Raw genomic sequence first — 27,205 nt, forward strand, 5'->3', positions numbered from 1 at the left:
TTTCCCACCACCAACATCTTGTGAGGTAAGTGGGGCTGAGAGAGTTCACAGAGAACGGTGAATAGCCCAAGGTCATCCAGCAGGCTTCATATGGAGAAGTGGGGAATTAAACCCGGTTCTCCATATTACAGTCCACCGCTCTTAACATGCGGGCTCTCACCACGCTAGCCCTTGGGATATTACAGCACATATCGTTACCATATTTAAAGAGGAAAGTTCAACTCCCTAGACAAAGCCAAGAATAAAATATTGTCGAAGGCTTTCACGGTCAGAGTTCATTGGTTCTTGTAGGTTATCCGGGCTGTGTAACCGTGGTCTTGGAATTCCAAGACCATGGTTACACAGCCCGGATAACCTACAAGAACCAAGAATAAAATGCTTGTGGACATAAAGATAAGAGGCAAATGAGGAGGACAGACGAGCCTCCTCAAGGAAGGCATTCAACAATTTTGGGCAGCAAATGAAAATAAGTATTCTGCTCTGTAAGATACAGAATGGTGTTTCAGGGCACTACACTTCTCAGCAGTAACCCCCAGCAGAACAGACTCTGTGGTTCTGGAAGGTTCAGACAAAGTAGTTACAGAACCAAACAGGAAAAGGAATTTTTAAATATATACTTTTGAAAAAGCCATTTCAAATCCCTCCCTTGGCAAAACTTCCAAGAGCAGTGGGCAAGAGGTCATTGCCATATGCTCAAATATGTTTAATCAATTATCAAAAATACAAGTAAGTGACTAGATAATTTGGTTGTTGTCATTTTTTTCTGGGCTTGTCTCACAGTGCTCCAGAATTTGAGACTCTTCTGTGGCCCACAAAAGTTCCTGGAATGTAATATATAAATTTAATGGCAGGTATAGTTGGTAGTGTTTTAACACCAATTTTCATTATTAGTACTCCGTCTCCTCTATGTCTGCACCTAAAACCAACCTAAATATTTTGTTAGAAGATGGTATTTAACAGGATATAAGTCACATTGGTTTTAAAAGAAAACATACATTTCTAGTACTCTTAGCCACTCTTAGCCACAGAAAGCACCTACCTCCAAGATACACTTCCAACCTTCCTTAACCATCTTGCTCATATTCATGTATACTAAGCAAAACAACATTGTCTGACATTTTAAAGGTGGACTTCAAACATTCGCAGTTTTCAGCTAAGGTTGGGACCATATCTATGGTCAAACAAAATAGGATGGAAGCAGAGACATCTCCTTAAACTGGACCTGCCTCAATCAGGTATCAAACAAAGAGTGCATGTGTTGGGCATGGGGTGGAGGATAATAGTCACAGCAAAAAAGGCACACAGGTAATGAATAACCAAGCAAAAAAGGCACACAGGTAATGAATAACCTCACCTCCACACAGTCCCTTCCTTTAGCAGCTTTTCTTTCCCTTGCATACCCTGTTACTCATACCCTGTTACTCATTCAGGAAAAAAAATCAGACCAAATCCCCCCCCCCTTTACATTGGAATGGAGCAATCCTGCATTGTAACAGATGAGTTTGTCATCATGACGAGAGATGTAAAATTTCTGGGAATGTTGAAGCCACAGGTGGTGGTGGGGGGGGAGATGGGGTTTATGGGGGGGGGGACAACTGAAATATAGGCAATAATATTTTCTTAGCAAACCTATTTTTTTACTGATTTAAAAACAATGTGGATGGGTTTTTTTCGGGGGGGACCAAGTTTTGGGGAAAATTGAAATATAGGCAATAATACTTTCTTAGCAAACTTATTTTGTTACTGACAAAAACATAATGCATAATTTGTAACTTAGCTTATAAAATAGTACTATTTAAAAGTATAAATGCCTTGGTCTTCTAAAACAAAAAAAAAGCAAGTACACCCAATACTTGACAAAGAATTACAAACTGCTGTATCCTATGCTATCATATGTTTGCCAACTGTGAGGTAGGGGGAGAAAGTGGAAGGTATAAAACAAGTTCAGTAAAAAAACAAAAAGAAATATCATTTGGAGAGAAACATCATACAGTTACAATAGGTAGGACTATCAGTGTATTTGGATATTAAGCTGAACTTTGTAGTACTGATCTCTTTTAGGTAACACCAGTAAACACATTACAGTACATTAATTGCTGTCAAAATTATTATTATTATTTTAAATCTTGAGAATGTTGTATGTCTACAGTATACATAGGAACTATCATTGTGTAATGCTGTGATATGTCTTAGTTGCCAAAATTCCCCAATTTTCCACTAGAAAACATGAAAGCTTAAGGACTTTTACATGCTACATGTTTTGCATGTGGAAAGTCTTGCTTTAAGTATTTAATTCCTTCTAAAAGAGAAAATATTTCATAGGAGTTTTTAACTGTGCTTCTTCAAATTTTCTAATTTATCCACTGAGAAAAAAAGTCATTGGAAAGCAAGTTTTTCCCCAATTGAATCCCTAAGAACATACAATGCTGAGAAGAATGGTTCCACGTATTAATCTATTATTGCCTAGTGCATATTGGTTACAAGGTAATAATGATTTGAGATGCAAAAAATAACATTTGAAATTCGTATAATTCCCAATCTATTCCAAGTAACTAGCATCCTGAACTGCCCCTCTGCAAATAAAGCCCTTTTAAAAATTTATGTATTTTGCTGTTACCACTTGAATGCACATGGATGATTCTAAATAAGGAAAACCAGATCAATTTTTCATCCTAAATCTCAAGAGAGGTTATTTTATTGAATCGTTTTTGCCTTTCCCTTCTAACCACAGTTGGGATATTGTGAATTAAAACTGGAAGAATTCAGCCAGTTTTTAAATATGCATATTTCAAAGACAAGGAAAAAGGGGAGGGAGAGACGAAAAGGGCAAGCATTTTTAAGTGCTTCCAAATCAAGTTTGGGGTTTGAGTTTAATTCAAAAGAACAGAGAAGGGACGCCAAAGATTTTTTTAAAATCTTGCAACTACATTTGAAATCAAAGCCCAAACCACATAAATTACATTGTTTTTTTGAGAACACGATCCTATTCACATTCTAAATATGTCAGTGATACGGAGCTTTTGTGTAATTAAAATTTTTCTAGCAGCCACTGCAGGAAAGGTGGGCAGACTATGCAAGAGCACAGGTAAACATCTGAACAGAAAACAATTAACTCTCTTCATAACTCCAACCTGTAGAACCAGCACTTGTTATACTGATTTTACCTCTTCAGCAGGAAGAAAAAGCCCCTCCCAGAAAAAGACCTGGCAAGGTCTTGTTCTAGAGCAGCAACCTCCACCCCCCACCCCGATTTTACCTCAGGGCCTCTCTGAAATTTTGGCACACCCACCATTATTAAACCTTGCATTTTCATACTCTTTTGGCTTTTCCTGATTTTATATATACACAAACGCACCCAAGTTCACTGAATGCGTCTCATGTGCCTGACAAAAATGTGCTGCGGCCCACGAAAAGCTTATGCCATTGTAATTATTAGTCTTTACGGTGGGTTAGAAGCAGATCTTTTCTGACTTCGCATTTTCAGAGCAGCCAGGCGAAGACTAGGGTTGCCAGCCCTGGGCTGGGAAATTCCTGGAGATTTGAGGCTGTACTTGGGGAGGGTGGAGTTTATGGAGGGGAGGGAGCTCAGCAGGGAAGTGATGCCATACAGTCCGCCCTCCAAAGCTGCCATTTCCTCCAGGGGACCTGATCTCTAGAGTCTGGAGATCACTTGTCATTCCAGAACTCCAGGTCCCATCCTGAGACCCCTGAAAAAGGGTATTGCCAGGGGTTGAGGGAGCATTGTCGGGTAGGGGTGGGGGAAGCCATACAGAACAGTGGGAAGGGAAAGCAGGCAGAATCCCCTTCCCACTCCTGCCAGTTGAGCTTCTAGCACCAGCAAAGCATTTGCAAAGCAGAGAGGCAATGTTGCCTGACTCCCCTTCCTCTCCGTAGCTCCCCATTCCATACGGCTTTTAGTCCACAGGGTTCCAACTCTCGGCCACGCATTTTCAGAAGCATCCATGGTCTACTGTGGGAAGGGAGAGATCGGGAAGATCAGCTTCCACAAGCATGCCGATTCAACCCTTTGTTGGTTTTGCATAAGAATCAGCCATCGTCATTTATCTGGTTGAAACTGGTATGCACACCTTGTGTGGAAGGCAACAGCCCAAAAAAGGACAAGCAGAAAGTATTCCATGGCAGTGGGCTCTTTAATGTTATAAATGTTACAGAATATACTGGGCATAGAGTCAGATTGGAATATATCCCTACATACATACTTGGGTTGTTATTATTTTGCTATAATACTCTTATACATGTATTGGTGTGCATTGTAAGTAATGTTATTAGACCACTGATGAAGGCCAGGGGGCCAAAACGCAATTGGAATGTGGTTTTAGTTTATCAACCTGTATTAGTTGCCATTGTGCTTTCTTTTAACATATTTTTTAATGTTTTTAATATCAATATCAGCACCTTAAAATAAAAATATTTCTATACATAATTGAGTCTTTTTCCACCCAACCTTTGGGTATCCAGCTTTGGTTTTAGGTTGGGTCTTTCTTTCCCCCTTTTGTTTTTTGCATAAGAATCAGCCATCTTCATATTTTTACAGAAAGGTCTCAAGATTTCTTTTAGTCACTGATGGATTTTGCTTCTTAGCTGTTCCCCATCAGGAGCCTAATATCCAGTTATTTCTGCTCAAAAGGGGAATTATTGGCAAGCTTGGCAGCTACACTTTTCAGTTGCCAAGCTTACTTCGTGTGTGGCCACAGGTGCTGGCCACAGCACAGAAGATGATAAACACGAAGGATAACACCAAAATTGGGAGCAAAAGCTGTACTCGGAGAAGGCAACATTCTAGTTACGTGAAAGAAATTGTAGTAGCTAGCTTCTATGAGTATGATTCATTTCTCGAACAGGACCAAAACATACTCTAAAGACTATAGAAAAGGCAATTAGGAAGATCTATCAAAACTGCTGCAGCTTCTCCTACGTTCTTGAATTCTGCAAAGCCATGAGTTCTCTCATATGTACTCTGAAGCTGAAATCTACGTACTGAATTGATTTACCATGAAGAAGGAATGGAAATGTATTGTAAACATACTTATGTTATATTTAAGCATGGGCGCAGGAAGCTGCCTTATACTGAGTCTTACCATCGGTCTATCAATGTCAATATTGTCTACTTGACTTGCACAGACTCTCCATGTCACACAGCCTCATCCCTTATTAACCACATGGTTAGATTTGTGTACTGCATCATACATCTGGGTTTTATGGCCAGGTTAAGTTTAATGTACTAAAAATCGAAGAAAAGTTACCTGCTAATTTAAGGTTCTGACAAATTGGTTACGATCAAGCAACATGGAAGAATGGTTATTGCCATAAGGCTTAGGGGTGAAGAATAACACATTCTGGACTTATTTTGACTTTATTACACTTACAGTGCAATCCTGTATGGAGTTACACCCTTCTAAGCTCACTGAATTCATGCCAAGAATTCTACTGGCATTCAAATGAAACAATTCCAAATGATTTCAAGAGAAGAGAATCAAACGAACGGAATAAACGTATTTTACTGAACTGATTAGAAGGTTTGTAAATGCAATGCTAGAAACAAACGGGAAAGTTTTATGGCATTCTAAAGTTTGTGAAAATAAGAACATTCTTACAAACTGGATTTTAACATATGAAACACTCTGTAGGCAACTGTAGGCAGCTGAGAAAGAAAATGTTAGCATTTGAATACAAATGTGTTAAACTATCCAAAGATGCTTCTGAATAATCAAAAGCTTTCAGTGCCATGCATTCTTTTGCCATTAAGGGGAAAAATCAATATGTTTATTAAAAGTCATAGTTTGTTAGGCTCAGTACTGAAAACCACTGAAAAAGAAAAAAATACTGTATGACATTTTAGCTTCACAAAAAGAAAAGAAAAAGAAAAAAAAGCCATGAAGATGAAATGTATGTTACCTGGAGCTCGCTGTACCTATCTTGGTGTGAAATTAATTTATCCTCCTTGTCTTTCAGGAAATCAGTTTCCAGAACCCTGTATTTTTCCAACAAATCTTCCAACTCCTAAAAAACAGATTGAAAAATCAACAAATAAGAATGATGAATGCATTTTATTTACTAATATCTATCTTTAAATACAAGCTATCCACAAAACGTCTCAAGGTGCATAAATTATTAGCCAATTCTTGGGGGGGTGTTAAGAAAAGATAAACAAATGGCTGTTTGTAAGATATTTTTAAACTCGGTAAGATGAACAGTATGAAAGAGACTGCTGTTAGAAATTTATTAACTCCATATATAAAAAGGGAGTCCCTCGAACACCAACAAAACAATTTTTTTCTACCATGTTCTCTCAAGGCACTCGGCTTTTTTTTCTTAAAATGTTCCAAATAAGTCAAACTGAGTCAGACACCCAGCATGGAAAACAAACCAAAACGGTTAGAGTTTGGCAAAACTAACAGCAACTGAAGACAGGATCTTGGACTGGAAAGTGTTAGACAACCCTAACGATAGGTGGTGTTGCCAGCTATGACCATAACGAAACGGCCTGCGTATTTCAAAAGCTGGTTTTGTGGAGCTGAAGCTATACCTTTCTTATTTTATATTTTTCTTCGTCAGCTGCTTTGAGTTTAACTTCTAGACTTGCAAGTGTTTGTTGAAGACGATTCTTTGATTCCTTTAATCCCACTTTTTCATCATTATCATCGCCATCATCAGTTGCTTTTAAATCTTCAGGCAGACATAAAGTAGACTCTGGTACTTCCAAACAAAGACCAATTGATAACGGAGCCTGTTTTATGGGACACAAGATGCACAGGGAGTACAATTAAGAGCAGCATATTTTTTTTCTGTGATCAAAACATGCCATTTATACAGTTCTGCACTTTAAAATTCATTATAAAATAGAAGAAGAGGAAGAGTTGGTTTTTATACGCCGACTTTCTCTACCACTTAAGGAAGACTCAAACCGGCTTACAATCCCCTTCCCTTCCCCTCCCCACAACAGTCACCCTGTGAGGCAGGCGGGGCTGAGAGAGTGTGACTAGCCCAAGGTCATCCAGCTGGCTTTGTGTGTAGGAAAGAGGAAACAAATCCAGTTCACCAGATTAGCCTCCATCACTCATGTGTAGGAGTGGGGAATCAAACCCAGTTCTCCGGATTAGAGTCCACAGCTCTTAACCACCACACCATGCTGGGTCTCCTTACACCATGCTGGCTCTCAACATCCTTACACCTGGTCCATCTGCGAACATGCTAGCTTCACTGAAAATGAAGCACTATTGAGAGTGATTATTTAAAGAATGACAAGCCTCCCTGGGATTAATATCACCAAATAATTTAATTCATTCTTGACACTTGATAAATGCTAGTTTTTAAAGAATAGCTCATATCTAAGACAAAGCTTGCTGTGGAAAGTAAATGCTCTGGAACACTTCAGTGTTTTCACACCAACACCTTCTGGAGAACAGTGTTTAATTCCAGTTGAACAGAATGAACAGAAATGTTTCTAAAAAACTTGTCTGAAGATGCACAGGGAGTACAATTAAGAGCAGAATATTTTTTTTCTGTGATCAAAACATGCCATTTATACAGTTCTGCACTTTAAAATTCATTATAAAATAGAAGAGGAAGAGTTGTCTGAAGAACGTAATTGCAAATCCAATTAAATGTGCAGCTACTTTCATATGCCCAAGGAGACTTAGGAAGTGTGTTCCCAAAGAGCAGTGCCATCTTCCCACCCTATTCCACCCACTCCCAATCATGCTACATAATGAGAAACTTTTGAAACCAAGAGGACTCTCAAAGGAGTTTACAACACAGAATACAAAGTCCATCGATCTGTTGGGTCCCGCTTGAGTAGTTCTTTTGTTTCTGTACTTACTGTAAGAATGTTATTCTAAAAACTTATGGAGATGTCAGTCGGAAAGTTATAATTGTTAAAAATGTACAATTCTTTTCTGATCAATAAAAAATAGGCAAAATTAAGAGATTTAGGTGCTGATCCACCTAATGCGAGTCACAGCTTAATACTGTCAAAAGCACTGGACCTTAAATTAGATTAAATTGTTCTAGTAGTTCCAATGGGACTTAAGTAATTGTCCTATTAGTTTCAATGGGACGTAAATTGCCCTGCAATGCACATGTACTTGGGAATAAGTGCTGTTTAATTCAACAGTTTACTCCTGAGCAAACCCTTCTATAGATAAAAAAGAGATTACAACCAACTATAACAGAATCAGAGCAAAGACTTCATCTCTATGAATGCATATTTAGCATACAAAGTTGCATGCTTCCCCCAACCCAACATAATATACACCATGAAGAGATGAATGTACAAAACTGATAGATAGAAAGGTAAACAGACAGTCATTTTACCTGTTCTTTGAGATCAGGCAGATTTAAAGTAGTGGATGACAGTTGACTATCTGTCACAGTATCATCTGATGAAGTTAATGGATTGGCAGGGACAAAGCAGGCAGAAGTCGCAGCTGCAGCCTCGTCCTGGAGAACGTCTGCAGAAACCATTTGAGATGTGTGTGTTTCAGGTACTAATGCAAGAAACAAGAAGAAAGCAAGCAAACAATGAGTAAAAAGCCCAACATCATTTCAGTGTATTATCCCAGCATCTAACTAAATACAAGAATAGTTTACCAACAAAATCCAATTACTTCCTAACAACTACAAAAATGTAACATGTGCTAACGTTATTTTAAAATTGCAGTTGATATAATTTAAGATCAAATACACATTAAGAGGGATATTCGAATCGATCTTTCTGCTCCTACTATTTTTAAATAAACTGGCATTGGTTCTGACGGTTTTCCCAAGGTACAACGCAAACCACATACTGAAAAAGGTTAGTGAGTAGAAGCTTAAAGTTGTTTTTCAAAGAGGGTTTTCGGTATGCTGTGTATTACTCAACAATCACATTGGGTGTACAAGGATTGTTACCGTAATACTTCATACATCAAATTTATAAATTCTTGCACTAAAACTTTAACCACACAATTATCATGGAAATGAATGCTTTACTTTATTATTAAATACAGTCATTGACCAGAATAACAATAAAAAAGAAACAATCACAATAGCACACAGTTAGCAAGCTGTTTCACGTGACATCAGCGATCACTGTATTCTGATAGCAATATAACAGAACTTCGTCACTGTGTGTGAAGTGGTGGTATTCTAACCTTCAAGTAAAAAGTTCACCATTAAGCCACTAGCATAAGGAAACGAATCCTAAAATTATCAGCATTTCTAGCATTGCTTTATCATATTATAGTTAATGATAGCGTTAAAAGCATAATCAGGTTTCAACTTTTGTCTCGCTGCTTTTAGGGATTATCAAAAAACCCAAATTACCCAAAATCTCACCCAGAGAGTGCATCTAGTCTTCTTTTGAGACGTCCAGCTACAGAAATCTGATTTGCTTGTCACAAGAGTGCTTATTTATAGAAACAATCAGTCTTATTTTTCTCTAAGTTTGATTTATTACAATTGTGTGGTTATTTCTAGATATCTGATTGGCTATTTGCACTTATGTTGTTTTATCTCTAATGTAGTTGAAACCAATCAGCAGGTGCATATGAAATACATCTGATATAGCAGGATGAGGCCAATCACAACTCTTAAAAAGCAATTAATCTAGCCCAGGGGTATTAAACTCATTTGTTATGAGGGCCAGATATGACATAAATGTCACTTGGTCACCAGCCCAGATCAAGTGTGTGTGTGTGTGTGGGGTGTGTGTGTGGCTGCATCAGCGGCAGGCTCGCCAGCCCAGATCGAGAGCGGAGGGAGGTGGCTGGTGAGGCTACAATGGGCTTGCCAGCCCAGATCAGGACTGGGGGTGGGTGGCTGCCTCAGCTGGCTCACAGGCCAGATTAGAGCTCTCCCCCCCCCCGGCCTTATGTTTGACACCCCTGATCGAGCCTTTCTCTGTAACTGTTCCAAATAACTGTCCAAGATGAAGGTAAATCTAAGTAACAGGGCTCAAGGACGGTTGAACAGGTGTGTAATCTCTCAGTCAACTTGCATACTCAGCAAGATAAAAGGCGCAATATCATTGCGACCGCTACACATAGATATGCAAATTACTTTATCTTGTCTCTACAGATTAAGGTCACCTAGGTGAAGCTGGCTAACTCGCAACCCAGCACAGAGCCTGGTTATCAGACACAGGCGCATCAGTCTTTCAAGTTCTCATTAAACATGAGAAAAACTGGGTGCCCTCCACATTAAAACTACAACTCCTCCACCTGTAGAATCCCATTTCTTAATAAGCATGCTCACAGATACGCATGGCATGACAGATTCCATTTTCAAAACATTTTAGAGACTGCCAGATCTTTCGTGTAACTGGAATGGCATAAACAAATAAGGAATAAAAAAGTCGACTTCCTGTAGAGCGTTTGGTCCGAGCGCCATTGTTTCCTGGGGGCTCCCAGGAAACACCAAGAGTCGTTTAGATTTGGAGTGCAAAAAGCACTCCAACTCGGTCCTAAATAGTGGATCGGGAAGCAGGAAATTCCCCTGCAGCCTTCAAGAGCGGTTTGGACTCCCATATTCTCCGAGAGAGCTTTTTTAAGCCTCCCGTTGAGTTGGAAGTTGTCCCCGCCGGCATAGGGGCTACCATTGCCACGGACGACTCTTTGGATTATAGGCTTTGACCTCCTCTATACATTAACATCAAATAATCTATGAAAAGAACAAGAAGCCTCACCTTTGGAAGTCAGAGTGAGTAAAAAGACACTTTTTGCCTTTATCTTGATTGAGAAGACCTGAATGACGATAAAAACACCTACGAAAACCGGCGACTCCCTGCCCAGCGTAACGAGACTTTTAAAATAAACAAATGCCATTAAATGAACTGACTAAGACCTTATCAACTTGATCAGTGAGTAGACGCAATAAAAGGGACTTTTGAATGACTTTACAACTACCAATTAAATGCTTTGAGGGGAGGGAGGGAGACGAGAACCTTCCCCCCCCACTTCCGGCTTCTTTGATTCAATGTCCAGCCACGTCGCCTCTTAAGACCGGAAGATAACAAGAAGGGCTTTGTTACCATCGAAAAGACAGGGCAGATTGGAAGACTTGAAGTGAATCTCCCCGGTGTAACCATCAAATCGTTCCTACTACTTAACCACCGAGAGGAGACGACGCAGGGTCTATGATACTGCAGTTTCCTGTCTACTTTCTTTTCTTTATCTGTGCTGCTTTGAAGCATAATTGAGGATATCTTGAAAATTACAAAGCCTGCTTCTATATAAGAATACAAGCAGATATGTCAAACAAGAGGTTGGAAGAGATGTTACTCAAACAAATGGACATGTTTGCAGTGCAACAAGATTTAGTCTTCGAAAAACAACAAGCGCTCTCACATCAAGCATTTCAACTAGCTGAGGTGATGAATATCCTATTTAAATCAATTAATGGAAAACTGGACACAATTATTGAGGAGATCCACAATATGAAGACCCAAGATTTTAAAGAGGTAGCTGCAAGTGACCAGCTGGCAAGGAGAGAGAGCAACATGAGAGAACTCAATACCTCTACAATTTACTTGTCTGAGTCACTGCTGACAGGAGGAGCACTATTATCCCAAGAAAACACTTCCTGGCAGCCAGCGATGGAGGGAGACATGATGAAGGATTTTACCAAGAAGATGCTGGAAATTTTAACAAGAAGCCAATGGATACAATCACCGGGATCTTCTTTTACATCTTCAGAGGCCAGAATTGCAGCTACTATATTGAAAAACGGGGGGTGGGGATTGGGAAATAAAGAAGGACTGGCAGATCCCCTCCCAAAACAAGATAATGGCTAAAATGATGCTTATTTTTGGGGTGTAAGGGAGCCACGGTGGATTTACTTTGATGAATTTTTAATGGGAAAATTTGTTTATGTATTGATCTAATCCCTTTAATTTAGAATAATAGAATGTTATATAGAGACAATGATGATAATATTATAACTAGGTAGGACTTGAAATTGCTTATAGAAGTAGTATAGATAGCTTAAAGCAAGTCTGTATGAGAGAAAATAAGGATTAGAAATTAATTTGAAATGCAAAAGTGTTAACCAGTAGAATTAGTGACTGAAGAAGATGCGGGGAAGTCACATATAGTAGATAGCATAGAATATTATAGATAACATATTCTCAGTAATAGCAATGAACTTTTTTTGTTACAAGCAGTTACAACTGAATATATTGTTGAGATATGTTTATTTTAGTTGAATTGTAGAAAATAATAAAAATAATTAAAAAAAACAAAAAACAAATAAGGAATAAAAAAAGAGAGAGGAGGAGTTAAATACTATTAGCATCAAGGGGGACTGAGGAACTGGAAAGTGCCAAAGCTCCCTCTGAAAGCAAGCCATGTCCTTATACACTTCGTGGCTATGCTTCTAAAACATGCCGCTCACCAACAGGGGGAAAGTGTAGCAGTGAGTATATACAGGTTGAGTACCCTTAACCGGACATCCAAAAACTGGAATGACCCGAAAACCGGATGTTTTGAGCTGACATGCAGGCATTATTCACAGGCCCTAAGCAGCACTACTGATGGTTCAATGTACACAAAATTATTTAAAATATCATTTAAAATTACATTCAGGCTATGTGTATAAAGTGTATATAAAAAACATATATGGCTAGCGCTATAGATGATGATTACTTACTGATTATGTTAATCATATATCTTGCCCAACAATATAAATGCAAAGTAATGTTGATTGCCTGGTCTGCATTGCAACTGCTACTTTTTAGATTGTTAACGGTATGATAGAGATTTCCATATTTTCCCTTTCCTGTTTTCTTTCTGTACCCCTTTATTAAAATAAAATTAAAACTCATTAAACATACATGAATTTTGTGTTCAGACTTGGGTCCCATCCCCAAGATATCCCATTATTTATATGCAAATATTCCAAAATATGGAAAGATCCGAAATACGGAACGCTTCTGGTCCCAAGCATTCCGGATAAGGGATACTCAATCTGTAGTTAGGTATGGTTCACGGGAGAAAGAGAGAACGCAGGGTTATATCCAATCAAATGTGGGTGGAATTTCCGCCCTCCCCCTCTACCCACCGCACACCCTCCCCAAAACACTGCACTTCTTCAGAAACAGAAGTAGGTCAATTCAATTCAATAACCTTTAATAGGCATAGTACAAAAGACAGCTCATACATATTCTCACGATCGAAAACAGATCACACAAATCCCTGATGAACGAACCAGGGCCCCTACAGAGTATACAATTAAGTATGAAATATATAAAATGTACCATATTTTGGGATTAAACAAAACGTTAAAATAAAGGATTAAAATAATCTAACCATCCAGCCAGACTGTGATATAATAAACAATGACAATCATGATCATTGACCAGTCTCTAGATAAACTACAACACAGCAGTAGGTGCTCTGTGGTGAGAGAACAAAATCGGTGACTATCTCACACACAAACACGCCGCATCACGAGAAGCACCCTTTAGGCAGCAGAAAACAGTTCGGAGATGCCAGCCGCCATGCTCCCCTTCCCTATCACAGGGCCATGGGACAGCATTAAAACTCAAACGCCTGAGTCAGCTGAGCCTGCCGGTGGCACTGAGTGCGTGCAAAGCACTTCCAAGTTCCCTCCTTCCTCCAACAGGATGGCAGCAGATCCATCTGCTCAAAATGTGAGACTTCTCCTAATAACATATAAAGAATGGAGTGGGGGGAGCTCCAGTTTTCAGGGTAAAAAGCACCCTTAGTTCCCCGCACCTTTCACCTGTTCAGCTGGAGAAAACCGTTTGATGAGTGCGTTCCCAAGGAGAGTTACTCCATTGAAATGAATGGGCTTAGACTGGAGTAAGTGCTTTTCCCTCCAGGTGATTTCAAGGGAGACATAAGCAAAGCAGTTGAGAAGGAGTAGCTCCTCCTCATCTCTAAAAATACTGAGGGTCAAACTAGGTAATTTGACGGCTACAGACCAGTCTCTCAAAATGCAGGTCCTTCCCCATTACATGCAGTGTGGGGTGGGAAATCCAGTTTGAAGAGCCCAAGGGACACACAGCTGTTGAACCTTTCTTCTCTCTGTGAAAGCAGCTTCTCCCCAGGCAGTTTTCTCCAGCTGAACAGGTTAAAGGTGCCGGAAACGAAGGATGCCTCAGGGACATGGGCACATATGCAATGCAGTCTCCTTGAGGGGAAAGTAACGATTCCCTGGATAAATGAACTCTGAACAGGCTGAGATTCAAGCGGTGCCACAGGAGCCACCTGTCTAGGGTGACTGCCGTGTCCAGTAGCACTCCCAAGCTGCAAACCTGGCTTTTCAAGGAGTATAACCCTACCCAAGACAGGAGATATCTCAAGTCCCTGGTCTGCCTTTCTATTAACTCAGAGAACCTGTGTCTTGTCAGGATTAAGTTCCAGCTTGTTCACCCTCATCCAGCTCCAAGCACCAGTTCAGAACCATCAATGGCAACCTCAGAATTCAGTGGTATCGACATTGGATCCCTGGTCATGGCACCCAATTGTAAATGAAATTATTCAGACATTTTCACAAAACTCACAGCTCAACGTAAACAAGTGTACACCGTAAGCCCAATGGAATTCAAGGAATCTTCTTAGTAAGGATGCTTCGATAATAATGATCTCGCCTTTGGATTTGCATAAAGTAGTATTTTTAACATACATCGTCTCAAAAAACAGAGAGACACAGTGAAACGTTCATTATTCAGTAGACAGTTTTAATGGCATTTCCAGAGACACTGGCAATATATCCTGGCAATTTAAAGATGAACTGTGGCTTCTTTGATGATCATGCCAAATCAAATCATAAAATAAATTCACATAGGGCGACATGGCACCATTTGACTTAGCTACTGATGTCAGAACTCTATATAAAAATACTTTTAATGCTCAACGACCTTAAAACGTAGCAAAAGAGCAAAAGATGTTCCATCTTCGGCGCTCAATAAAGAAAGATGAAGAAAGAAGAAAATACAGAAGAAAACGAAAGAAGAAAAAGAAAGACTTGTGGCACCTGAGTGGCTAATAGATTTATTGATGGAATGAGCTTTGACAGGCAGGAACTCACTTCAACAAGTATATGAAATGGGCAGTGAGGATAATCAAGAAACATATACATCAAGTTGCTGTTTCAAAATGGGTAGCGTACGTTCCGAGTGGCTATCCCCTGACAAAAGTTGGGCTGTTGCATTCAGGACCAGTTGTAGTTTCTGGACTGTCTTCAAGTAAAGCCCCACATAGAGCTTTTTGCAGTAATCCAACCATGAGGTTACAGAAGCATGGATCAGCATGGCTGGACTGATTTGAATCTAGGTAATGAGAGAGTTAGCGAACCAGATGTAGCTGATAGAAGGCACTCCTAGCCCCCATGCCAACCTGCTTTTCAAAGAACAAGGCAGGGTCCATGAGCAGTGGTTTATGGATTATGTCGTGAGAGTGGCCATGACTCCTTTGTCTGCCCACCTGACAAGAGGAAGGAAATTGAACCTTCATCCACAGAGCTCCCTGGACTGTGTGCATTCTAGGGTTCCTCCCGATCACGCACAGACCACCCTACAGTGTGGGGTGGTGTTTGTTTTTTTCCTTCCCTCCTGTGTCATATTCTGTACATGGGTGGTGGCAGCATATCATCAGGGAGGCACGCCAGCATTGGTAGGCTGCTTCTGTGTACAGCTGTCATATGGAGGTTGTCTGCAAGCTGTGCCATGTTTGGTGGGTTGGGGTAGAGTGGCTATGGACTTTGTTTCATCTTTTTTCTACATATGTTCCCTGGGATGGGAGAGCATCAGATACTCATTAGCTCCAGCAGCTCCATAGTGGCCCCAGCAATGCTATCAGGTGCTTAGGCTTGGCCTGTAAGAGTATATCTCACAGATGCAAAGTTTACACAAAACACTAACTCTGCCTCTTCCTGTCAGATGTGTTGAATAACCAGAAGGGTAAGGCAGGAGAGTATATTTAGGCTTCTTGCATTATGTACAAGAGAACTGAACCTCCAGGCTTCCTAAAAGTTCTACTCATATTCGTTGAAAGGGTGAACACATAAACTTCTGTAGCGCTAAAATACAATGTTCTGAAGATTTTTTGTTTGTGGCACAAGATATTCACGCTAGCTCTGTATCCAAAAATAGAGTAAACTGATTGTGCTAGATATAACTGGATTAGATTTAGATGAAAGTGGGGTGAAAATTGGTGGAAGGAACAATAACAATATGAATTATGCAGATAATGCCACATTGCTGGCAGAAAATAGTGAAAAGTTGAAATGACTACCGATGAAGGCTAAAGCAGAAAGTACCAAAGCAGGATTAGAGCTGAACATTAAAAAGACAAAAGTATTGACTACACAGGAATTACACTTTAAGCCTGACAATGAAGAAATTTAAATTGTGAAAATTTCCTATTCCTTGGCTCAATCATCAACCAAAAGGGAGACTGCAACCAGGAAATCAGAAGGAGATTGAGACTTGGAAGGGCAGCCACGAAGGAACTAGAAAAGATCCTTAAGTGTAAGGAAATGTTGCTGGAGACGAAGATGAAGATAATCCATATCATGGTATCATTCCCCATTACTATGTAGGGATATGAAAGTTGGACAATGAAGAAAATTTATTCATTTGAAATGTGGTGTTGAAGGAGTTTTACAGATACCATGAACCACCAAAAAGACAAATAAGTGGGTTCTACAGCAAATCAAGGCTGAATTCTCCCTAGAAGCTACAATGACTAAACTGAGGCTATTGTATTGGAAATGCTGAAAGTTTAGAAATATACCAGTTTTCTTTCTTTTATGAAGGTATGCTTCAAGTAAGAAACCACAGTAAATCAGTAAATTCTCTATTTCATGTCAGCTATAAAAATGGTTTCGTGGCTTATTACTATGGTCTTATACACAGAGCACAGCACAGGGGTATATAATTCATGGCTAATATTTGGATGCTCCTATTCGAACTGGTAAAGTAAAAGCTCCAACACGCAAAGCCCCAGTGACCTTCACACTACCTGAAGGAAATGCTGCCCAAGGAATAGCTGGAGAAGTCGCCTGTGGTTCACCATTTCCACCTTCAAGGGTCTCTGCCGCCTAAAAATGGAAGGCATATATATGATAAGATTTTAATGCACGGGTTTTCCAACTGTATGCCCTGATAAGGTACACATACTGCATTCAGATGTTTCTTGTACAGTGAACACCATGCTACACTTCCATTAGTTAAAACATGGTTTTTCCATTCCACTTCATGAACTGCTTGGGAAAGTGTTTTCAAAATGTAAAAGGAATACACTGCAAATTGCAGGAAGGAAATGACTCCATATTTATTTGTTTATTCACCATATTTATATGCCTCTTTTATTGTGGAACACAAGACTCAAAGCAGCTTAGAAACATCAAATGGGAATTCGCTCCCTTTTCCATCAGTGCCCAGTGCTAACATTTATCTATCCTCTGGTCATCTAAAGTGCTGCAGCATCCACATGATTGTTCTTCCTTCTCGCCACGTCCCCCTATTTAAGCAGACTCCCCCCACCGCCTCTATGATCAGCCCTCCTGCAATCCCTGAGCTGCCTCTCTCACGGACTGCAACCCACTTCTGCCTCTTACAGGTTAGCTTCCTCTTCTCTAGTCCTGTCTAAGTTCCCTGTCGACCACTCAAAAAACTCTACACCTGTTTTGGCGGTGGAAAGTACCATCTAGTCACGGCTGACTTAGGTCAACCCCCTACGGTTTTTAAGGAAAGAGACGCTCAAAGGTCGTTTGCTATTGCCTGCCTTCGTGTGGGCTGAGAGAGTTCTGAGAGAGCTGTGACTGGATCAAGGTCTCCCAGCAGGCTTCATGTGGAGGAGTGGAGAATCAAACCCAGCTCTCCAGATTAGAGTCTGCCACTCTTAACCACTACACCACGAGGTTGATTAACCAGCTCTACTACATTTCATCTCTTTTCTCCATACATTATCATATGCTTCCTGCCACCTGTTTTCCTTTCTCTTGATTCTGCCTTCATATCTTCTAGCACGCTTCAGCTATAACTAGAAAAACCTCCTCCACCCATTACCACCACCTCCATCCCTCCTTTCCCCACAACCTCATTATCAAAAAGAAGCCCTGCTGCCATCAACTACCAACTCTTCTCTATTAAAGCTCAATCCTTTTCCCACCCACCACCCTCCTTCCCTAATGACCTCCACACTACAATATATTTGTGCTAAATACTTGTTAGAGTCAGCACAGTGAGAAGGAACAGCTACAACTGGTTTAGGGTAGTAGAATGTCCTGCTCCATAGATGCCATGAGTATATTTTTCACCAGTAAGTGCCATTCCACCTCAATGGGATACTAACATTCGAAATGGGTTTTTCAGCCCTTGCAAATAATGTAATGTAACTGCTAATGTAGAAGAAATGGGAGGCAGATCCATGTTGTGACGTGCAGTAGCAAACCAGTGGTAAACCTCTTCATGGCCCAAGAACTGGGTATATGAAGGAGTGCTTGCTCCTGTAAAGTTGTGCCCAGATCCTGCAGTCTTCATCTCAGAACTTTCTCTCCCATCTTCCTAGGCAAAGATAGGGAATAGGGCCTTTTCAGTGGTTGCCTCCCTTGAGCCTTCCCTCCCTCCACATGCAGCCATTGTTGCCTATCTTTCAGCACCCAAACCAAGAACTTTTTTCTTCCAGTTGTTTTTGAACTGTATATGGCTTTGTTTCTTCCTCCTTTTTCATTCCCTGTTTTGTGGATAGTTTTGTTGGGGGGGGGAATGATTTTTTATTAACTTATTAGTTTTATTATTATTTATTATTAATTCTATTAATTTATTGATGGTGAAATCCTTGGGTCCCAACGAGGGGTTCACAATCTAATTGTTCACTCGGAGGCAGTAAAAGTTTCAGGACAACTTTATTATGCCATGGCCAAAGGATCCTTCCCAACTGCAAAGTTACAAAGCATGCTTCTGAGTCCCACCCCTCTGAATACATGTACTTCTGCACCTTTCAATATCATTGTTACATCGCCTCGTTTCCCACCACTAACATACCATAGCAACACAAAGCATCCAATTATCTGCCGAAGCCCACTTTCATAGGTAATGGTCTTCTACGCATGTACAAAACTTGTTTTTCTTCAGACTGTGGCCTGGACTACTGATAAGCAGCTATGCTCAGCCAGCTGGAACTGCTCCTAAAGTTGCCTGTTAACTCTACTAACTCCTAGGGTACAAAAGTTCATTCTTAGCTCGGAGCTACAGATAAAAATGGCCTCAGTCATGCTAACAGGCATTTTTTCCCGTCAACACCAAAGCAGATAAAGCAAAGGAGAAAAAGAAGGGTGTGCAGGCTACAGTGTTTGAAACCATAGCTACCAGCTATTAGAAGAAGAGTTGGTTTTTATATGCCGACTTTCTCCACCACTTAAGGAAGAATTAAACTGGCTTAAAATCACCTTCCCTCCCCCTCCCCACACCCTGTGAGGTAGGTGGGACTGAGAGAGTGTGACTAGCCCAAGGTCACCCAGCTGGCTTCATGTGAAGGAGTGGGGAAGCCAACCCGGTTCACACGATTAGCATCCGCTGCTCATGTGGAGGAGTGGGGAATCAAACCCAGTTCTCCAGAGCAGAGTCCACCACTCCAAACCACTACACCACGCTGGCTCCTGACAAGGGTCTGACTGGTTCATGAATGGAATGAGCTCACTTTAGCCATTTGTTCTGGAATGTTAGAACCGTTTTTGTTTTGTTTTACTGTTCAGAAGTTCAAAAGAAAAGAAAACACTATTGACCCAGAAGGCCTAGGGAAACAGGAGGATACGTTATTTGTGAGAAGTGGTTCAAACAGAAAAGGAAATGGGGGTACTACTAAAATGTTGGTTGGTCAACTAATTGACTGTGTGTGAGTGCTCTGGCTGAGAGAAACTACTGTAAGAATAGTGTGTTTGGGCACTGCAAGTTGAGTATACAAATAAGGGAAGTGGAAACAGACACAAAAATCAACATCCACCTATTTGCACAGGGCCTCCATGTGTTTCTGCCTCTATGGCAATATGCAAAGCAGTATAAACAGGACTCTGCAAGCCATAATTTCCTGAGAGTACACAAAAAGTGTAGAAGGCAGTACTGGGCTCAGAATTTGATTTCATCTGAATCTTAACTTTCATTTCTGGCCTGCTGACATTTCAGGAGCCAAACAGATGAAGATTTCCAGTAGTTTTCACGGGGAGGGGCTGTGGCTTTTTTTTTTTTTTGCAGAGAATCTGCTTGGCATGCAGACGGCCCCAGGCTCAATCACAAAGGATCAGGCAGTAGGTGATGTGAAAGAGACCTTGGAGAGCTGCTGCTAGTCTGAGTAGGCAACACTGATGGACCAGCTTCATGTGCTAATTCTAAGCACCCTTATTACAGAATAACTCCCACTGAACTCAGTGGGGTGTACTTCTGGATATACATGCTTAGGATTGTACTCTAAGACTACAATCCTAAAAGCATTTCCCTGGGAGTGAAGACCCGTTGAATAAAATGGGTCTTAATCCCAAGTAGACCTGCTTAGCGCTGATCCCTAAATTCAGCTTTTCTTGGCACAGAAGGTAGATTTCCAGAGTACGATATTTATTTTTAACTCCAAAAGAGTCAGCCCAGCCCTTACTATAAACACCTTGGTATTAGCAGCTTCATACCTCAAAGCCTCCAAAGTCATCGTCATCCATTTTCCAGTGAATACCTACGGAACAACAGAAAATATTAATTAACAAACCAAACTAAAGCAAACTTTGGCACTCTGCTAATCAAGACCCATACACACAATACCCTCGGTAGATTCTGCAATGGTGTGTTTTGTGTTAAGTGCTGTCAAGTCACTTCCGACTCATGGCGACCTTATGAATGAAAGTCCTCCAAAACGTCCTATCTTTGACAGCCTTGTTCAGATCTTGCAAATTGAGGGCTGTGGCTTCCTTTATTGAGTCCATCCATCTCTTGTTGGGTTTCCTCTTTTCCTGCTGCCCTCAACTTTTCCTAGCATGACTGTCTTTTCCAGTGACTCTTGTCGTCTCATGCAATGGTAGCCATCAGTAAACCCCAAGAGCAAAAGCCTCCCTTTCCTTTCCTTTTTCAAGCTAATGTGACCCAACAGTCTTGAGCAGTAAATGGGGAGCCTTTATTTCTTTTAGGAAAAATTTGGTGGAGAAATACTTGGCCACAGTGTTGTTCTTGGATCTCTATCCACCAGCAAAAAAGGTACTATTTTTATCTTTTGTCGCGGTGGCAGGTAATTTGATTAAAATAGGGGTAATCGATTGATCATGATAAGAATTGTATTGGGGACATTCCAACGTCATATGAAGTAGTGGGTCAACTCTCTTCAGGTCACATGGACAAAGTCTATCTGAAAAAGGTTATTGGTTCTTCTATTTAACACCGCTGAAGGAGCGGCGTTCAAACGAGCGAGCATAAAAGCTCTGCGGTACAAGGGACTGTTAGGCTGCTAAAATAAGCTGGGGTTCGCAGAGATGGAAGGATACCCAAAAACTGCGTAGAGCATACTCTCCAAGCACACATTATAGAGCTGGAAAAACTTTCACTGTAAAACCACCACCACCCCTCAGTTTGGGAGCTACATTCCCATGGTACAATCCCACAGTGCTGGGGCGACTGGGCAAGAGAGAAAAGGTGTTCCAGGTAAACCCCAACAAAGATGAACTCCCTTCTCCTGGAGATTTACCAATCCCAAGCTAAGAATGCATACAAAGTTTTGTAAAAACAAAAGCAAAACTATTTTAGCAGGCTAAACGTGTATGTGTCAAAATAACTGCTTTGCAACTGATGCTCTACTATTTGTATTTAAGACAGGATTCCCAAAATTTATAACCCGCCGTCAGTACAGAGAAGACTAAAACCTACAACTTATAATACATAACTTCAGGGTGGGGGGTAAAAACATAGGCAAAGGTATGTTTTCATATTTATATCTATATTGACCTTATGCTCTGAAGTCTGAGAGCCATGAATGGAAATATTTTAACATTCTCTATTGCTGTTCCAAGTTGGCACAGCCGCTTATTTCAATAATGCTTTCCTGCTTTTCGCATCGCCTCTTCGCTTTTCTAGTAGCTTCAGCACAAACTTCAGCTTTACACATGACTGCGGTGACTACCTGGAAACGTATCTGCCCTCACAGAAGTTCTGCCCTAACTTTCTTTAAAAGGGTTCATTTACAGTTTGAAAGGCAACTGGTATGTTTATGACTTCTGTGGGTTTTTAAATATATATATAATTTAGCTAAAATAGTTCTGCTTCTTTGGAAAAACTCAACGTTTGGTACTCTGCTAATGAAGATAAATCCAGCCATGTCTTGACCATGGAAAAGTACATGAGAGAACACACACACACACGGTTTCTCTTTTTCCTTGTTCTCTCTGGACAGAGTTGAAACGAACAGTGCTCCCTGCATGGCCAACACAATACTTTTCAGCCTAACCTACTTCAGATGGTTGTTCAGAAGATGAAATGGGAAGGGGGCAGACATAGGATATGCCTCAACACTCAGTTCCTTGGCGAAAGGGCAGGATGGTGATACAGTTCATTCATTCATTTCATCCCTTTCATTTATAACCCCTGCCATTCTCCCCAATGGGGACCCCAAAAGAGCTCATACCATCCCCCTTTTCTCCATTTTATCCTCACCACAACCCTATGAGGTATGTTAGGCTGAGAAGGTATGGCTGGCCCAAGGTCACTCAGCTAGCTTTCATGGCAAAGTGAGGATTCATTTTGATTACGTATGCCTTTCCTGACCATCAGAAGTCACCTCTCTCTCCGCGTGCAGTTCTGCGCGTTTTGCCCACGTCTTCCAGATTCTCGCTAAAACAGCATCCAGAAAACATGGGCAAAATGCGGGGAAACGAGAAGGGAGAGCAAGGCAACCTCTGACAGTCAGGAAAGGCATGCATAATCAAAACCAAGCACCAGAGCAGTTGGCGGGGTGACTGCTAGGGAAACAGCCCTGCAAAGAGGTTATACGATTTTTATTTGTGGGCTTTAATTCGTTTTAAAACATTGAGTGAAGCAAGAATGAAATGGAATTCGCATCACACAAAGCCTAATTTGGCAAGCAGAAAAGAACTTACGGAGAGGGGCTACACGGAGTTACACCATGGGAGGGCTCAGGACCCCTCCGCTTCAGTTCCAAGACTAGCTGAAACACCCCAACCCAGTTTTCTTATTTAATCTCTGCCTACAATGTCCTTGTGGTAGATTTAATGTTTTTAAAGATTTTACGCTGCCATGTCATATGGACTTGCAATTTTAATTACAAGATTTTATCATCTTTAAAGTTGATATGCTAGGGCCGGTCCAGCCAGTTGTTCTACTGCTGAAAAGGAAAGAAGGGGTCCCTTCTGACCCCCTCAAAAGGTTCTGTTGGGAATGGAAAAAAGCTATGCAGGACAAGCAAAACTGGGTGAGACTGAGTGAAAAAGGTCTCGGGGATACAACCTCAAATCTTTTCAGGATTTACTAAATAAAAGTACATAATTTTATAAAGCTTTTTGAAGAACAGTGAGGTCAAACTAGCAACTAAGACATCATTTCCTTAAGATTCACATTGGAATTGAGATAAAGTAGATGTGGAAAACTACAGTTTTTATACAGTACATAAAGCTGCTGATTGAGCTTTTTCTGAAATTTTAAAATCTCTTAATTAAGTTAACACAAAATGCATATGCATTATTAACTCTATAAATTTCTGCTGTCTTCTACTGTACTGCCAGCTTTTTTGTATCCCCCCCAGTGACTAATGTAGCAGTTTTGTTTTTCAGCTTACAAAGTAGAAGATATTACAAAAGGTGCTAAACACTGTTAGCAGCTAGCAAACAATTTAAAAAATGAAGAATTAAAAATCCAGCCAGAGCATATAATACAAAATACCAAGCAACTAGTCTCAAAACAGTTCAGACTAAGAGCAGACTGTGAAAATGATAGTAAACGATTTAATTAAAAGCCGTGGTAAAAAAAAAAGAGAGAGAGAGACATTTTGGCTTCACATGTGGAAGTGAGAAGGGTAGTTGCCATGTGAGCTCAAAGGGAGGGCATTCCACAGGTGAAGTGTGCCACTGAAAAAGTGAAATGATACATTTTTCCAAAATCTGCTTTGCTTATGACTGAAATCTTTAACTGTGGTGGGTTACAACCCTATCTCGGTGGGATTATGGAACTGTTACTGTGGGGAAAGCTCTGCTCACGACCTGAGTTCGATCCCGACGGAAGTTGGTTTCAGGTAGCCGGCTCAACGTTGACTCAGCCTTGAATCCTTCCGAGATTGGTCATATGAGTACCCAGTTTGCTGGGGGTAAAGGGAAGATGACTGGGGAAGGCACTGGCAAACCACCCCATAAACAAAGTCTGCATAGGAAAGGTCGGGATGTGACATCAACCCATGGGTCAGGAATGACCCAGTGCTTGCACAGGGGACCTTTACCTTTTTTACCTTACTGTGGGGAAAACGGGGGCTGGAAAAAAAAGGGTTGAATTACCAAAACTCAGTTGGATGAGGAGAGAAGCATAGGATTAACAGAATTCTATTTTTCAGGATTCTCAGTTCAACAGCAGGATCAGTCAAGTGAAATAAAGGAAGGAGGAGAGAGAAGGGTTGTCTTGGTCTAAGAGAAATCTTAAGAAAGAGTTGGGATTCTGCAGATGTACCATCCACACTGTTGCCCGAGACACTCCCTGAATGAGCCAACTGGACTCTTTTCAGGATCGACGTAGAATACTCCTAGGCTATTAGTCTGGGGAGACGTCCGTAATCATGCCAAGGCGTTGATTTCTGTCACAGTTCAAGAGATGACAATGATGGGTCTCTCAGAAAATCCCGCCCATTCAGCTGATCATGCCCTCAATCTGGTACTCTGTGCAAACTATGAAACATCTGACCTGGGGACAGAAATTAACATTACTCCATTGTCACAGACATCATCGTATGCTGGAGTTTTGATTAAGGCAGTAGTAGAGGACCAAGTAGGATGGTTCACCATCAGAGAAGGATGGGGATGAATCGTCTCCTGACTGCTGAGGAAGGGAATTTCCTAGTAACATAGTCACGTGGATCATCTAGTGGGCCTCTGGAATATTGAAGACACAATGTGCAATTGACACAACTGCTTCATAGTGTCATTCCCCTTGAGGCTCTTGTCCCCTTGGTTTACAGGGCAACTAGGAGGCTGGTGGCCTCAGGGAAGACTATCAGAGTGATAATGGAAGACAACTCAGGTCAAGTACAACTGAACATGAGTTAAAGCAAATCTGAAAGCCTACTTTGTAGTGAATAACGGCAGCAAAGAACATTCTCTACCACCATCGCATCCACATTGATGGTATTTAGGATATCAAGAGGCCATGCAAGCTAGCCCTGGCAGCAATTAGTGGAAACCTTTGCAATCTCATTGTGATCAATTTGCTAGGCATTTAGTGGACAAATAGCGCGATCCTAAACAGAGTTTCATGCTTCCTGAAGTCAACAGACTTGGATCAAACTACAACTGATGGTGGCCACTGGTCTTCAGAGCCATTTTTAAAGAACTACAAATGCTTCTAAAATGGTTTTGGAGGCCACAGGATGGACCCATAGCCACCATTACCTGCAGTCTATCCCTTAGCAGGGTAAAGCTCTGCTTAGAATTGCACCAAAAACCACTCACATCTAAGGCCAATTTGAATTCTGCATTAATGGCAGCTATACTGTATTGAGCCCAGCTCCTAAATCCAAAGAAACTTTGTCAAGGGCGGATTTAAGGTATCATAAAACAAATGAATCAACATTCATTAAGCTATTTGATAGCCAAACAAATTAGCTAACAATTTTTAAAGACACTCCACTAGCAATTCTAAAGTTTAAAATTATGCAGGGTTTAGGAATGTATGCATGAAGTTCCAAGGGTCACCATTACAAAATCAAATGACAGGGGAAAAGAAGATTCCATTTTCAAGTTAGGTGGAACATGCTATACATTTCTGGAAGAGGCCACATTTAAAAGAATTTACACAAAAATCCCTTTAATAACATCTGTTGAAATGTGACCCATAGAATAGGAAATTAAATTAATTATTTTCAGAGACATAGTCCAAACTCGTGGGCTATGAAGAAGTGTGGAACTTTAAATTGAGTTCACCTCTCTAATTAACTTGAATACGGCACAATTGTGAATGAGACCTATAAAATGCTTGAATATAACCAAATGCTAAACATACAGCAGACTTACTCAACAGATTAGACATAAACATTTGGTTAGCTGCATATTTCAGTTTAATTTTTAAAAGCCTGCTTGAGTATCCATTTTTAAACAGAAATATTGCTGTCTTCCGAAAGATAGAAAGTTCAAGCAAGACATTATCTGTTGATGTGCATCTGTTCAGCTGGTAAATAGAAGCTTCCATTTGAGCATTACTTTGATTTGACAGCTGAATACTATGAACACGCACATGCCTCTAAGCTTGAAGCAATTATCCTTAGTGCAAATGAAAAGCCCTCATAGCCAGCCGATGTAAGATTTGGGATGAGCGCACAGAGGAAGACCACTGGTCCATGAAGGTCAGCATTGTCCGTATGGTTAACTCTGACTGGCACCAGCTCTCTACAGTCTTAGGCAGAGGCCTTTCATACCACCTGTTACCTGACCCTTTTAACAGAAGCTGGGCTGTGTTCAAAGAAACAAGTTACAAACCAGTCGCTTCTATTTAATATTTTATGTAAGCCGAATTCTTTCTGATCTGCACACAGTTCCAAAACACAAAGACACCTGGAAGACTGGACATACCCTCCAACCACTCGGTAAAGTTCCCCAATTTTACTATTTTTTACTTGAAAATGACCCTGTGCTGTTTTCACCCTTAACAAAGAGAGTTATAGACTCTGCATTTTTATATTTTCAAAGAGAGACTCAATTTTATTACATTACTTTAATTTTATTACATTACAATAAAGGTGTCTGAATAATAATAATATTACATTACGTGTGCATTTTTTCGGGGAAAATAATTTAGAAATTCCCAAAAAAGTATGAGATGCTTCTAAAAGCAAGTAATTTTAAGGAAAGGTCACTTAAAAGCTAAGAAGCAAAACATACAGACAGAGCCGTCTATTGCTGCTGAAGACATTCCTGGTAAGAAGGAAGTAAAGCATTCCCTTGGGCTACCCATACCTGTCAACCACAGCCATGACTTTCTTCATTGGCTAGAACAAAGGAA

The 27,205-nt window shown here is 40.6% G+C and overlaps 1 protein-coding gene across 1 annotated transcript in view; it reads right to left on the reverse strand.

The window, feature by feature from the left end:
- Window positions 1-20,683, reverse strand: part of CCDC91 (coiled-coil domain containing 91) — a 97,456-nt gene extending 76,773 nt beyond the window's left edge. Inside the window, exons 1-5 of the mRNA XM_056862740.1 lie at window positions 20,644-20,683; window positions 16,986-17,064; window positions 8,335-8,471; window positions 6,548-6,748; window positions 5,917-6,021 (exon numbers count right to left, since the gene is read on the reverse strand). Coding sequence (XP_056718718.1) covers window positions 5,917-6,021; window positions 6,548-6,748; window positions 8,335-8,471; window positions 16,986-17,064; window positions 20,644-20,673 — 552 coding nt within the window. The 5' untranslated portion in view covers window positions 20,674-20,683. The remainder of the gene's footprint in view (window positions 1-5,916; window positions 6,022-6,547; window positions 6,749-8,334; window positions 8,472-16,985; window positions 17,065-20,643) is intronic.
- Between the last annotated feature and the right edge of the window lie 6,522 nt (window positions 20,684-27,205).

Source organism: Euleptes europaea, chromosome 17, assembly GCF_029931775.1.
Source record: "Euleptes europaea isolate rEulEur1 chromosome 17, rEulEur1.hap1, whole genome shotgun sequence".
Classification (NCBI taxonomy): domain Eukaryota; kingdom Metazoa; phylum Chordata; class Lepidosauria; order Squamata; family Sphaerodactylidae; genus Euleptes; species Euleptes europaea.